The 13,087-nt window shown below is 41.2% G+C and overlaps 1 protein-coding gene across 1 annotated transcript; it reads left to right on the forward strand.

The window, feature by feature from the left end:
• Positions 1–571: 571 nt before the first annotated feature.
• Positions 572–11,877, forward strand: NUP54 (nucleoporin 54; the record flags this gene model as incomplete). The annotated part of the gene is given in 13 exon segments (XM_079535135.1): positions 572–623; positions 1,010–1,171; positions 3,412–3,495; positions 3,625–3,770; positions 4,460–4,681; positions 7,526–7,713; positions 8,282–8,478; positions 9,557–9,611; positions 9,930–10,023; positions 10,530–10,637; positions 10,981–11,100; positions 11,298–11,408; positions 11,730–11,877. Coding segments are annotated over 13 exon segments (1,668 nt in total). The 3' UTR covers positions 11,859–11,877.
• Between the last annotated feature and the right edge of the window lie 1,210 nt (positions 11,878–13,087).

The following is a 13,087-nucleotide window of genomic DNA, read 5'->3' on the forward strand; positions in this document are numbered from 1 at the left end:
AGCTTGCTTTTAAAAAGTCACAAAAGTGGGATTTTTTTCTCCTGATGGAGTATTCTAATTGAGGTGCATTTCAATTAGATCTAGATAATGAAACACATTTTAAAATTTATTATTTTCTTCTAAATAGAAGTTTAAAAGTATTTAGAAGTATTGTGGGATTTGTTTGGTTTTCTCCATTGGTTTGCTCTGTTGACATTTTTTTGCCTCGCTGGTGCCTTGTTCAAGTTTGGTTCCAACTGGGACGGCTGACAATGCTTGCCGTTAGTACGATCCGCATTAATAAGCGTGCTCGCTGCCAGCGAAGTCATCTCCGAGTTTCGAGAAAGTTCTAAGAGAACGTTAGCGCTTCAGCTAGCGAAACGCCTCCAGCAAGTGGGGCCGCGACGGCAGCCTCCCTCCGCCCCCCGGCCCGCAGTAGTACCTCCAGGCCGCCTGGCGGCGCATGACGGCGCGGACGGGGCCCGGCGTCCCGCAACAGCCGGAAGGGCTGTGGGGCTGGGACCGGAAGCGCTGCCGGTTTGTTCGCGGCGGTAAGGGCTGCGGGCACGCCTCCCGCCGCTGCGGCCCCCTCATGGCCTTCAACTTCGGGGCGGCGGCGGGCGCCGGGGCCTCCAACCCCAGCGGTGAGTGCGGGGCCTCCGGGTGGGAACGGAGGGGCGCGGCGGCCGCTGAGGGAGAGGCGGTGGAGGAGAAGCCGTGAAGGGCCGCCGGAGCCGCGGCTGTGAGTGCGGCTGGAGCGAGTCCCGTCGGCGTGCTGCTGGGCGTCCCTGGGCTTCCCGTGCCCTGCGGCTCGGAACGCCATCCCACTAGTAACTTGGGGAGAACGGGCTTAAACCTTGCTTTTAGGTGCTTAGTAATTCGCGCTTGGTGCCAGTTAATACCTTACTCTCGTTATTAACCAGCCTGCCTCGTCTCTGGTGCCAAAACAGTATGTCAGCTGTTACTTCTGAACCTGCCTTTCTCCCAGAACTAACGCTGCCTTGCTCTCTTTCTGCTTCATGCTTGTCAGGATTTGGTGGGCTTGAAACCACAAACTCCACCGCCGGTGGGTTTAATTTTGGGGGTTTCGGATTAGCTGCTAATCCCGCAGTGAATTTTAATATTGGGAATTTCGGTGTTTCTACTACCTCAACTCCACCATTCAATTTTGGTAACAGTCTGGCAAGTGCAGGTAGATATTGCACAAATACTTGTTCTGTAATAAATGTTAATAGCAGAGGTCCAAGAATTGCGTTTGTGACTCAGAATCTGTGCTGAACTTTCTTCATATCCTGTGAAGACTGGAGGTTTAAAAGCTCTGGAGGTGAAATGAGTTGTAGAGCCATATAATTGTAAGGGATTTTTTTTCCTACTAAATTCTCCAGAAATAGCTGTTAAGGAAAAATGGCTGCATGCCTGATTAGACACTGAACTGGAGATGAATCGTGGTACCCTGCTAACCTTACCCAGTCCAAAATTGAGTTTTGCTCACACAGCAGAACTGAAACATTGGTTCTGCCTTTAAGTCTGGGCCATCAGAACTATTGCAGGGCTGATCCCTAATGCCTTGTTTCCTCACGTAAGATTCTTGGACTGCTGCAGTCATGGTTTTCATTCTCTCCATGTCTCCTCATCGGCCTTCTGTTGGTTACCGTGAATGTGCTGCACTTCAATTGTTTCTGTGGAGAAACAAATTTTATACGATCAGCATAAAAATGAACAGCCCTCACTGTTATGTCCATTCCTAAAACTGTTCTGCCTCTTGACGTGGTGCACGTCCCTGCAAAGTGATTCTCTGGGAGGGTTTTGTCCAGCAGGGTGTGCACTGACTGCTTGTTGAGAAAACCCTTTGTGTCCCCATGTAGGCTTATCAATTCTGAGTGACCAGCTGATAAATTTCAAGTTATGTCTTTTCCATTCTGTAAAAAAAAAAAAAAAAAAACAAAAAAAAAAAACAAAAAAAAAAAACGCATTCAACTGCATGGATTTTTCATGCTTTTTCCCATATAGGATTATCCCTTGGTTCTCGTTGCCGCTGCTCGTATAGGAGTTATATTCATTCCACAGCATCGTCACTCCCTGTGTTAGAATACTCCTGCCTGTTTTGTGACTTCAAGGGATCTGGTTTGGTTTTTAATTTGGTATGAGTGCTACTGGACTATTTCTTGAGCTGAATTGAAACTAATCCAAGAGAATTTGGATACATTATTTAGTTTAGTAGTTTGCACTTCTAGGTCCTTCTCTAAGAAAGGATGCTGAATTGCTGTGAATAGGAATCTATCTAAAAATTGTGTCATCTGATGGTATTCCTGCTAGGGTTGCTCACTTGCTGATAGGACTGAAACCTGAAAGTTTCAGGGAGCAGCTCTTGTAATTAGTTATGTTGTTTGCTAAATTAAAAGAAAATGTGGCTGCACGTCAGCTTTGATTTGATCTCTTTATTTTGTATGTATATACAAGACGGTAAGTGCAGTAGGTCTAAACTGACTTTTTTTTTTGCTATGGACATGTGAATAAGCACTGGCAGCGTTGCTTTGTTTTGATGCATTGTATGTACTGAACTGTCTATCTCCATTTGAACATATGTAAAATCTGTCAGAAACACAGAGGATTTGAAACATGGGGCTGTTCACATGCTGCACATTGGGTCAGATGGTGTGTTAGCACCACTGCAGCAAAGAGAGTGCAAAGAGATGGCGTGGTCAGAAGGACAAATGCAAAGATTTTGGGAGGCATGGTGGGGCTTGGGCCTGTGCTTGGGTTTCCTCCTGCTAGCCAGCAGCTGGTTTTCTTGAAAACCTGTGGGAAGCCAACAGGCTCAGTGTGTTCTTCTCTGGATGACAGTTGAACCTCAAAGTGAGGGTTGATGGGGAAACTTCCAGATGATGGGAAAAGCAGCCTTGGGGAAAAAAGACATTTCATAATTTTACTTGTGTGAGAAAGAAATCATTGCTCTGGCAGCATTTTTGTGTGGGTGCAGTGATTGTGTGCACCCTGGTCTCAGACTTCAGCTGCTTTTCTTTTTGCTCCTAGGATTTTATAAATGTCAAAAAAGCTCATGAAACATGATTGCTTATTAAATGCTGAGCCACCATATTAATTTTTAGGAATATTTCCAACCACTCTAAGAAAAATTATTGCAAGTTGCGTCTGCCACAAGTAACAGGGCATTTGTTACTGCTGCTTTTCTGTTTGCATTCTTGACATACCGTGGATGTATTGGCTTTCTGGTTTGTGTTATTTCCCATTCCCTTGGATAATGAACTTGGTCCCCATGGTCAGTGTCCAGAAAACCACATGCTTGTAAAATAACACATAAAGCATCTGTCTGCATCTCATAACACCCATTGAAATATGCAGTTACTTGTCATCTTGTGCACAGCTGCCACTCACAGCACACAGCCTGCCTTACCTGCAAACTTTGTTCATTAGGTGCGTTTGGAGGATTTGGGACAACCACTACCACTGCAGCGCCAGCATTTAGTTTTTCTGCTCCCACCAACACAGGCACCAGCGGTAAGAGCACAAATCTGAAAGTATTCACTTTAGAATGAAGTGTAGCATTAGCCCTTCATAATAATTAATGTTTTGCAGCTCACGTGGATTTTTATCCTGTTCTCAATAATTCTTTGCTTATTTTCCCAGGACTGTTTGGTGCTTCCCAGAACAAAGGCTTTGGATTTGGTACTAGTTTTGGGACAGGAACTGGTACTGGCTTGGGTACTGGGTTGGGAACTGGGTTAGGCTTTGGAGGCTTCGGTACCCAGCAGCAGCAGCAGCAGCAGCAGACCTGTAAGTACAGCCTTCTATTCATTTATGCTTTGGCTGCCAAAGAAAGACTTAGAGGGCAACTGGAGCTTGAGTGGTAAGACTGAAGTGTTCCATAAAGGGAGCCTGTTACACTTGAACTTAGGCTGAATGGAGGCTTCTCAGAGATCTGTCTTTTGAAATACCTACGTTTTCAGCCCTTGCCCTTTCCTTGAATGAGCTTAGACAAGTTTCTGGTGACAGTATTTGCCACTTAGAGTTAGTGGTGGGAGAGAGTGGGTTCAGAAATTATGTCAAGCAGCCATGGCCTTGTTAGAAGGAGGAGGGAAACTGTTCAATTTAAACAAGTTGGATTATGAATGACTGCAAGCTCTGAGCCTGCTGAATTTATAACAGCAAAGCTACCTTTTGCATTAAGACATTCAGGGTACCAGATCATGTATACGTGTGAATGTATTTGTCTTATTTAAATACGAAAGAGTAAGTCTCTTAACTCAGCTGACAGGAACTTCTTTTACTGATGAAGATTGGGTGTAAAAAGGTGCTTGCATAAAGCACTGCCACTGATTTATGCTTATTGTGTGTTTATTTTAATTCTGAAAATGTGAAAAGAAGTAGTGCCAATGATACACAGACAGCATGTATTAGCAAGCATGCCTGTCTTTGTTGGTAAAGGAATTCATTTGTTTCTCCGTCCAATGCAGCATTAGGAGGCGGTTTGTTCAGCCAGCCTGCTCAGACACCTGCCCAGTCAAACCAGCTCATCAATACTGCCAGTGCTCTCTCAGCTCCGACACTCTTGGGAGATGAGAGAGATGCCATCTTGGCAAAATGGAACCAGCTGCAGGCCTTCTGGGGAACGGGCAAGGGGTACTTCAGCAATAACATCGCTCCAGTGGAGTTCACACAGGAAAACCCATTTTGCAGATTTAAGGTATGAGTTTTTCACCTGCTCACAAACGGTTCTGAAGTGATTACTCTGCTGGCTGATTCCTTGTCTGAATAGCTCACAAATATCAAATTAATTTTATTTCTGCAAAGGGTAATATGAAAGCATTTTTCCGGATAATTTTTGCACTGCTGATGCATGTATTAATATAAAGAGGTCTGAAGGTGTACAGATGCTAAAAGTCCAGATATTGCTGAGATTCTAGATAGGAAGTGCATATGTGGCTCATGAAACATTCAGTGATTATGAAACTTACCTCTTCTATGACAGCACTTAGATTAGTGTGTGTGGATCAGATCTCCAGGAATTAATTTTAACATGCATTTGTTTAGGTTACAGTATTACAGAAACTATTAAAAATGATCTTCACATCTTTCAGTATCTGGAACAGAAACTCCAGGGTGTTTGGGGTTTTTGTCTCCTTTATTAAAACCAACTAAGAGCCTGGTCAGTGCACACTGTCTTAAATGTATCAGCTTTGTATATCAGCCTTAAATATACTAGCCTGCATATCTTGATCCTCCACAAATCTTGTGCCTGCTGACTTTCTTGCTAAGCTTTCTTGCTAAGCTTTGGACTTGTGGATTTGGGTCAGGCCAGGCATGGTGATACTCTTTTCCCAAGGCGATCCATTGAAGGGCAAACTTTCTAACCTGAGTGTAGGTTAATGGTCAGTTTTGGTGTTCATGTTGTGACATTTTAATAAAATATTTGTGTCAGCTCAGTGTATGCCTAACAACCATTTGATTTCTCATGCATTGGTTTCTTTTTAGCTGTTATCTTGAGCATTTCGATGATGGAGCACATGAAAGCCTACTTTCTTGGAAGTCATCACCTAAAGCAGCTTTAAAGCTTTATGAGTTTTCAAAGAACAGCAAAGTATAAATTATGTGATACCAAACTGGTAATCTTGGAGTTCTGTTTTCTAAAATAAGGAAATTCTCATTTCAACTTAGACATGGAATGCCACATACTGCATTTACTCTTGTGATGTGAGAATTGGCACTGCCATCGTGAACTCCCATGCCTTATGTGAAATGCTGAGAAATCAGTTGTCTGCTGGCCGTGGCAGATGCCTACAAAAAAGTAGTTAAGTTGTTAGTATAGGCCTTGGAGCAAAGCTCCTTTGGCTTTTCACCTCTGTACACGCTGGGCATCTGACAGGAATGAAATGTTGCTGGAAGGGCTCCATGGGTGCTGAGGAGTTCATTTGTGCATAATTCCTGTTTTGGAACAAATAAGAACTACTTCTAACCAAGAAAAGTGTGCTTTTAAGGTATGGTATAAAGCTTGTCATGTGAACAGCCATGACAAAGAAAAAAACAAGGCAAAACAAAACAACCGTGCCAGCCTGAAAATATTTAATTTTGTAGAGAAATCCTGAAAAGGAATCTTTATTTATTTATTTATTTATTTTTAGACAGACCTGTTGGAGGAGTGGCATATATGTGGTCTTAGTACTAGTTTGCGTAGTAAAACATGGTACTGCTTAGTACTTTACCTTGGTGTATAATGGGCTTTAGTCTTTCTTGTGTTGTTGAGTCTCTTCCCACAGGCTGGCTTTGTTCAGAACTAAGGAAATGAAATGGATGCTTTTTTTTTTTTTTTTTTTTTTTTTTTTAAAGTAGGTGATAGTATGTTTCTCTTTTGAGGTAGCAGAAGAAATAAAGGGCTTACATCAAGGAAAAATGTAGCTCCAGTAACGTGGAGGTCCCTTCTTTAAAAACATGAGATTTTGTCCCTATTGTTCTGAATTGTTCCTTAGCTGTGGCTATTGTGCTCCCTGCCACAGCAGCCCAGCCAAGTTCTGTAAGGCTCACCCTTGTGGGAAACAACCCTCTGCAAACAGAGAGCAGGCTTTGGCACACACCCCCCGCTTGTTTCTCTCTTCAGCTTGACTTGCACGTTTGGAAAGATACAAGTCATCCACATGCGCTGATGAGGCCTTAAAAAGCAGCCTTTGTCACAGCATGTCACTGACAATAGGTTGGTGCAGCGATTCTGAGGCAAGATGAAATGAAACATGCCTATCCCTTTATAATGAGTTGTCCTTTGCAATGAGTTATCAGCTTAGGTCTTCCATACAAGTGTGAGGAGTTAATTTTGGAGCCCAACAGTGTTTTTTTTGTTATTGGGGAGACTGCACAGTACTTAACACAGATAGCAGAAAGGATTCTGCTATTAGACTGTGATGCTGGATTAAAACATCTAACCTTACTACAGCTTTATCACAGGATAAATTTTACAGGCAAGTGTGCAAATTAACAAATGACAATTAACAAAGTAAGGAAAACTGGCTATCCTAAATTCTTGCCCAAAAACCTTACTTGGTGCGTGTATTAGTTAACAGGAATATTTCATCTTTTTGTTTTGACTTATACTGCCAGGCAAACTGGGTCAACAGGATTAGAAATGTTAAGAAATCCATGAAGATTTGTGGCTGGCTTTCAATTAGGCATGTCAGTAACTATTTTTATTTAGACATCTGGAAATGTAAAGCTTTTTTAGAATTCTCTAGTGAATTTTCTTGAAGCTGCCATCTCCCAGTGCATAGTTCTGGTTTACTGAAAATGAGGAATGGACGCTTAGAAACTCTTTTCTTGAAAATTCTGGTTTTTGTTTTTTCTTTTTTGAAAGGTATTCTACCAGTGGCCTCATGAGGATACTTACATAGAGAGATTGATATTATGCCTTTGCATATGTAAATATGTTGTGACTTGCATTTGGAACCAATTGAGGGGTTTATCTTGATTTAGTCCCTCCCCTTCATGCCACATGATGTGTTTTGCTGAGTAATGTATTTTTGTTTGTTTGTCTGTTCATTTGCAGGCTGTGGGTTACAGTTTAATGCCCAACAACAAAGATGAAGATGGCCTTGTGGTCTTGGTCTTCAACAGAAAAGAAGTAGATATTCGAAGCCAGCAGCAGCAGCTTGTGGAATCACTACACAAAATTCTTGGAGGAAACCAGACTCTTACTGTCAACGTAGAAGGTGTTAAAACGATGCCAGATGACCAGTATGTGAACTTGACACAGTTTGATTTTTTTCTTCAGGGTTGCACGTTATAAAAAGGGATGGCACCTAATCTGAGTGCCAAGTGATAGTGGTTCTTCCACTCTTAGTAATTTTTAGATCTCTTTAACTTGGTCTCACTGCATCTTGTTTTACTTCAGGCATTAAGCCCATTTATCTTTCTTATGTATGTGGCTTGTTTTTTCTGGAGTGCACAGCTGAGAACCCTCAGCTCAGTTCAGGAAATAAGCTTTTCAGATGACTCCGATATTTCTGCTTGTTACTTTGCTACTGTTTCATTACTACTGCATTATTCTTAACGCAGTACTAGTGTCACTGTGTAGTATGGCTGTTAAAACTGGGGGTACCATATTTTGTAGACTATTTACAGTGCCTGTAGGCTATTTTCTGCTGCGCTGTGTTAAACCCTAGATTTATTTCTACTTGATATCTCAGTTAGCTAAAGTTAACCATCAACATGGAAAAGCAAACTTCAATTCAGGTTTGTTCTCCATTGAGTTAGCCTCTCTACGCTGTTTCTTTGTCTCACAGTATGTGTTTGTCTTGCTCAGGACAGAAGTGATCATTTATGTTGTTGAGCGTTCACCCAATGGCACTTCAAGGAGAGTTCCAGCAACCACCCTCTACGCCCACTTTGAACAAGCCAACATAAAATCATCCCTGCAGCAGCTGGGGGTCAGCTTCTCCATGGCCAGAACAGAGCTCTCCCCAGCCCAAGTCAAACAGCTCCTTCAAAACCCCCCTGCTGGTATGTGGTCGGGGGCTCCTCAGGGCACGGTCAGGCCTCTGCCAGGGGCTTATTGGTTCTCTGGGAAAAATGCGGGTGTCAGCCCACTGGAAAACACCGTTTAAAGCTGCAGGTGTTTTGAAGGCATTCTGGTGTGCTGACCTGTTCTAATTACAAGCTAGCTTAGCTGCTGAAGTGCAACCTAGTCTGCTAAAACAGTTGTGCAAAAGCTTAATTTTTCAGTGGTATGCCACACAGCCATGGACTATATGTGATTTTGGCTGCCACTGTCACTTACTTTGACTTGTCTGATGGAAGTTGTTTTCTGCTGTTTGTTTTAAAAAGCTATATGTCAGAATAATCAGGTCCTTTTTTTTGCTTCCTCGGTTGTTGGCTTTTTTTTTTTTGAGTGGTGAAAGTGGTGTCTCTTAGCCCATATCTGTATGTCACATGGCTACAGATAGTAAATGAGTATTTTAGCTTGCTGCTCAAGATAATCTTAGTATATGCTCCATATCAATGAAATGTTATGTGTGGCACTTGCAGTGAACTCCCTCTGGTGGGTAGGGAAAGCAGTGCATGGTACGTGACAGGTTCTGTGTAGTGTGTTTGCTAGGACCAGTGTTGAAACACAGCAGTTGTTACACCTGGATTGCAAGTACTTGGGCAGAACAGCCAAGCTGCAGGTGGGGATGAGCAGCAGAGTTTCATTGCTGCAGCGCTAAGGAAGGGGGCATTGTGTTGCAAGATGGTCTTCACCGTTGGAGATGTGTCATAAGGATGGTGGTTGGGCACAGTTTGTTAGTCTTTGTTTACAGAAATAATAAGGAATTTTTCTTGTTTAAGCATGACTGTCTGCTTGGATCAATTGTTGATCGTTGCTTCCCTGCCCTTTAAGGCCAGCAGGAGCGTGCCTTTTGGCACCCAGCCCAAGACCAAGATTTTAAGAGCTACCCTTGTTTGATTAACCTTAGTTTGTACAACTGTCATTAAGCATACTTCTTGGGGTTTGTGTATTTCCTAATATTTTACCTGTTTAACAGCTGTAAGATACATTATTTACATTATCTAGTCAGATAATTTTATTTATTTTTTTTAGGTGTTGATCCTATTATTTGGGAGCAAGCCAAAGTTGATAATCCTGATCCTGACAAGTAAGTCTGATAGTCTGACTATTATAAAAGTACCTAGAAAGAGGGGAGAAAAGCAGAATATAGTGTAGTAGTCTTCCAGTAACTGGTAAGAAACCCCTTATAGGACAACTTTGTCCAGTGCTAATATAATTTGAAGAAATGAAGTTAACTAGAAATGGCTGCCCTAGTTCCAGGTGCTTAAAGAAGAGTGAGGATGAAGAACTTTCTTTTGCTTTTTTTTTTTTTTTTTTAAATCTTAATTTATCAACAGCCAAGATCACTTGTAATCATTAATTATTTCTTACAACACGTTTGTATTAAATACTTACTTACTTATAGGCTTATTCCTGTGCCCATGGTGGGTTTCAAGGAATTGTTGAGAAGATTGAAGGTCCAAGATCAGATGACCAAACAGCATCAAACTCGCTTAGATGTAAGTTGTCTTAGTTTTATCATGGTTACTTGCTACTGCTGAAGGATTTGTTATAAAATGAGCATTTCTTCTGTATGCTAAAAAAACTGAAGGTAGAACAACATGCATTGGATTGTGGTGACTTTTTTTTCCACCTCACTATTCCATAATACATTACTTAATTATATACTTTGGCCAAAAGTACGTTTTGGGTTTTGGTTTTTCTGGCTCAAGTTTACTGTGTTGTTATAGGCTAAATCAAACTTGGATTTTTCAAAATGGCTGAATTAAGTTGCATTGACTCAGACTTTTAATTTGGATAGCCATATTTTTCATGCCTTCTGGAAATCCCACTTGCAGATGAAAACAAACAGCAGCGGCCCAGCAAAAAACTTACTGAAAGCATCTTTTGCAAGGACCTTCAGTTGCTGAACTGAGTACTATTTTCAAGCTGGTTTCAAATTAGGACTACTGTGGTCTGTTTTCATAAACTTATACAACTTCAAAGTAATTTGTATCCTCTGCAGATAATATCAGAAGATATCAGTGAGTTGCAGAAAAACCAGACTACAACTATGGCAAAAATTGCACAATACAAAAGGAAACTGATGGCTCTTTCTCACAGAACGTTACAGGTAACACGGGCATTGTTAAGTGACTCATTCTGACAACCAGTTAGGTGTCAGAAAGCAAACCAACAGGGGATGGGGTCCCAGATGACCTGTGCAGTCATGTGCACGGCCGATATTGAAAATGAAATTCTGTCTTCCTGTAAATGGAATTAACGTGCAGAGCTGTCAGGGAAAGCTTATTCAGAAGCTGTGGGACTACTGTGAAGTCTTAAAGCAGCAGAAGGAATGACAGAATAAATCTCATGAGCGAGTTACCGGTGGAAGAACAGAAAGAGAGAGGGGTGGGCTGGTAGAGAAAGAGATGAGCAAAGTATTCTCTAACAAACCTCAAAGGCTTCTTTTGCAGGTGTTAATAAAACAAGAGATCCAAAGGAAAAGTGGCTATGCCATTCAGGCAGATGAAGAACAGCTTCGTGTACAGTTAGATATAATTCAGTGTGAACTTAACGCGCCAACACAGTTCAGAGTAAGTAGTGGAAAGATTTTTGCCCAGAACTTGACCGATGACCCTGTTCTTTTCCTCTACATGTAAAGTTTTCCAAACCATGCATGTGCTCTGACAGATGTAAGGGACCTTTAAAGATTCCTTCCAACTCTAAGGATTCTATGATTCTGTATAAATAAGTAGTATTTAGTTCAAGTCTCTCTCTTCTCTTTTCATAGGGCAGACTGAATGAGCTCATGTCCCAAATCAGGATGCAAAACCACTTTGGAGCAGTGAGGGCTGAAGAGCGTTATTACATAGATTCAGACCTCTTAAGGGAAATAAAGCAAGTATGTATTACCTGGTTGACTGCTGAGATACTTTCCATTTCCTAATTTATGCCAGCGAGGCAATAATTTGGGAGATGTATTTAGAATTTTGTGGCTGTTTGATGGTAAACTCCTTTTTCCTGTTTTCAACTGCAATGCTTCAAGGTCGTATAAAGCTAGAATTAAGCTGTTAGTGCTGAAAGTGTTGTTTTTTCTTCTTTACAAAGTAATTTGCTGTGTTTTTTGATGTGCTAAGGCTTCTAGATATGACTACTTTGAGAAATCTGACTTAAACTCTGTGAAGTTAAACAACACTCACACTGGTTTTTAAACTACCTGCAGCATCTGAAGCAGCAGCAAGAAGGCCTGAGTCACCTAATTAGCATTATAAAAGATGACTTGGAGGACATCAAACTGATAGAACATGAGTTGAATGAGAGCATTCCCATGAGAGGAGGTTTCTTCAGTTGACGAGCAGGATTCTGCTGGGCTCACATGGAATGTTATTCGAGTTTATCATTCACCTTCCAAGGCCAAAACTGGTGAGGTAAAATAAAATGTGCATCTTTCAGGAGCAATGGTGTATTGGCTGTTATTTTTTTTTAGAATTTGCAAAGCCTCTTCTAAGCTTTTGAATTTGACCTTTGGAAGGTTTATATTTTGTAAAGCTGTATACGCTTTAAAGAAAGAAAGAAAACTGAATCTGTTCAGATACTGTTTTACTATAAAACAATATGTACTATTGTACATTTTTTTTTCTTTAATTACAGCAGAGTTGTCTTAGAAGTGCAGTGCTGAGGGAATTGTTCCACTTGTGACTTGGTTTGTGGAAGCTTAGCTGCTTCCATGTTTTTGTCAAAACAGCTGAGTAATGTTATGTAAAGAGCTAATCTAAATCTTTACAGAAATGTCTGAACTATGTTGGTCTTTGTAATGCTGGTAGTTCTTTGGGGCATTTCCAGGGTATGCCCTTCCTTTGGACTGTTTACATATATGAATTTTACAGTGCTTTTCTGCCCCTCAGCTAAAAACAGTGTCTAGATATTGTCTTCTGCTTTTTTTTTTTATTTTGAATTTCTGGAAAATAATAAATTCAGTCTGACTTTGTAATAAGTGTGCATGACGTTGGCTTCTTTTCAGCTATGGCAGTAAAGCTGTGAAGCTTCCAACAAATTCAAGTTAATGCATTTCACTTCCTCTAGGCACTGCACGTAACGAGCTATTCAGTTTGATGCCACAGCACTCCTTAACAGCTTCAGTCCCCAAACTAAAATCCAATACCCTTAGATCCTACCTGGTACCAAGTACTGCAGAGTGGTACTAGAGGCACTGGAGAACCGCCTTTTCTGTCCTCAAGTTGCCTCAAGCCACAGAAAATAACTGAAACAAAAATACCTAATTCCCTAAAGGAGAAGGTTGTACAGCACATTTAGAATTCACCTTAGAAATAGAATTTTGTTCATTAGCCCAAGAAGTTGATTATCAAGGCCATAGCACCCCTGCTAGAATGATTCTGCTGCAGGTATGAGAGAAAGAGAGTTTGTGTTTCCTTTACACTTTATTTAAAAATTTAAATGCTCTCCCATTGGTTTTTAAGCTGCAGTTGCATCATGCTTCAAAAATTGAACAACATCAAGCATAAAGCAGCATTGCTTTAGCTGGGGAGTAGTTAGTATCAAAAGGGTACCCTTGGCAGATTT

Source organism: Tetrao urogallus (assembly GCF_951394365.1).
Source record: "Tetrao urogallus genome assembly, chromosome: 4".
NCBI classification, from domain to species: Eukaryota; Metazoa; Chordata; class Aves; order Galliformes; family Phasianidae; genus Tetrao; species Tetrao urogallus.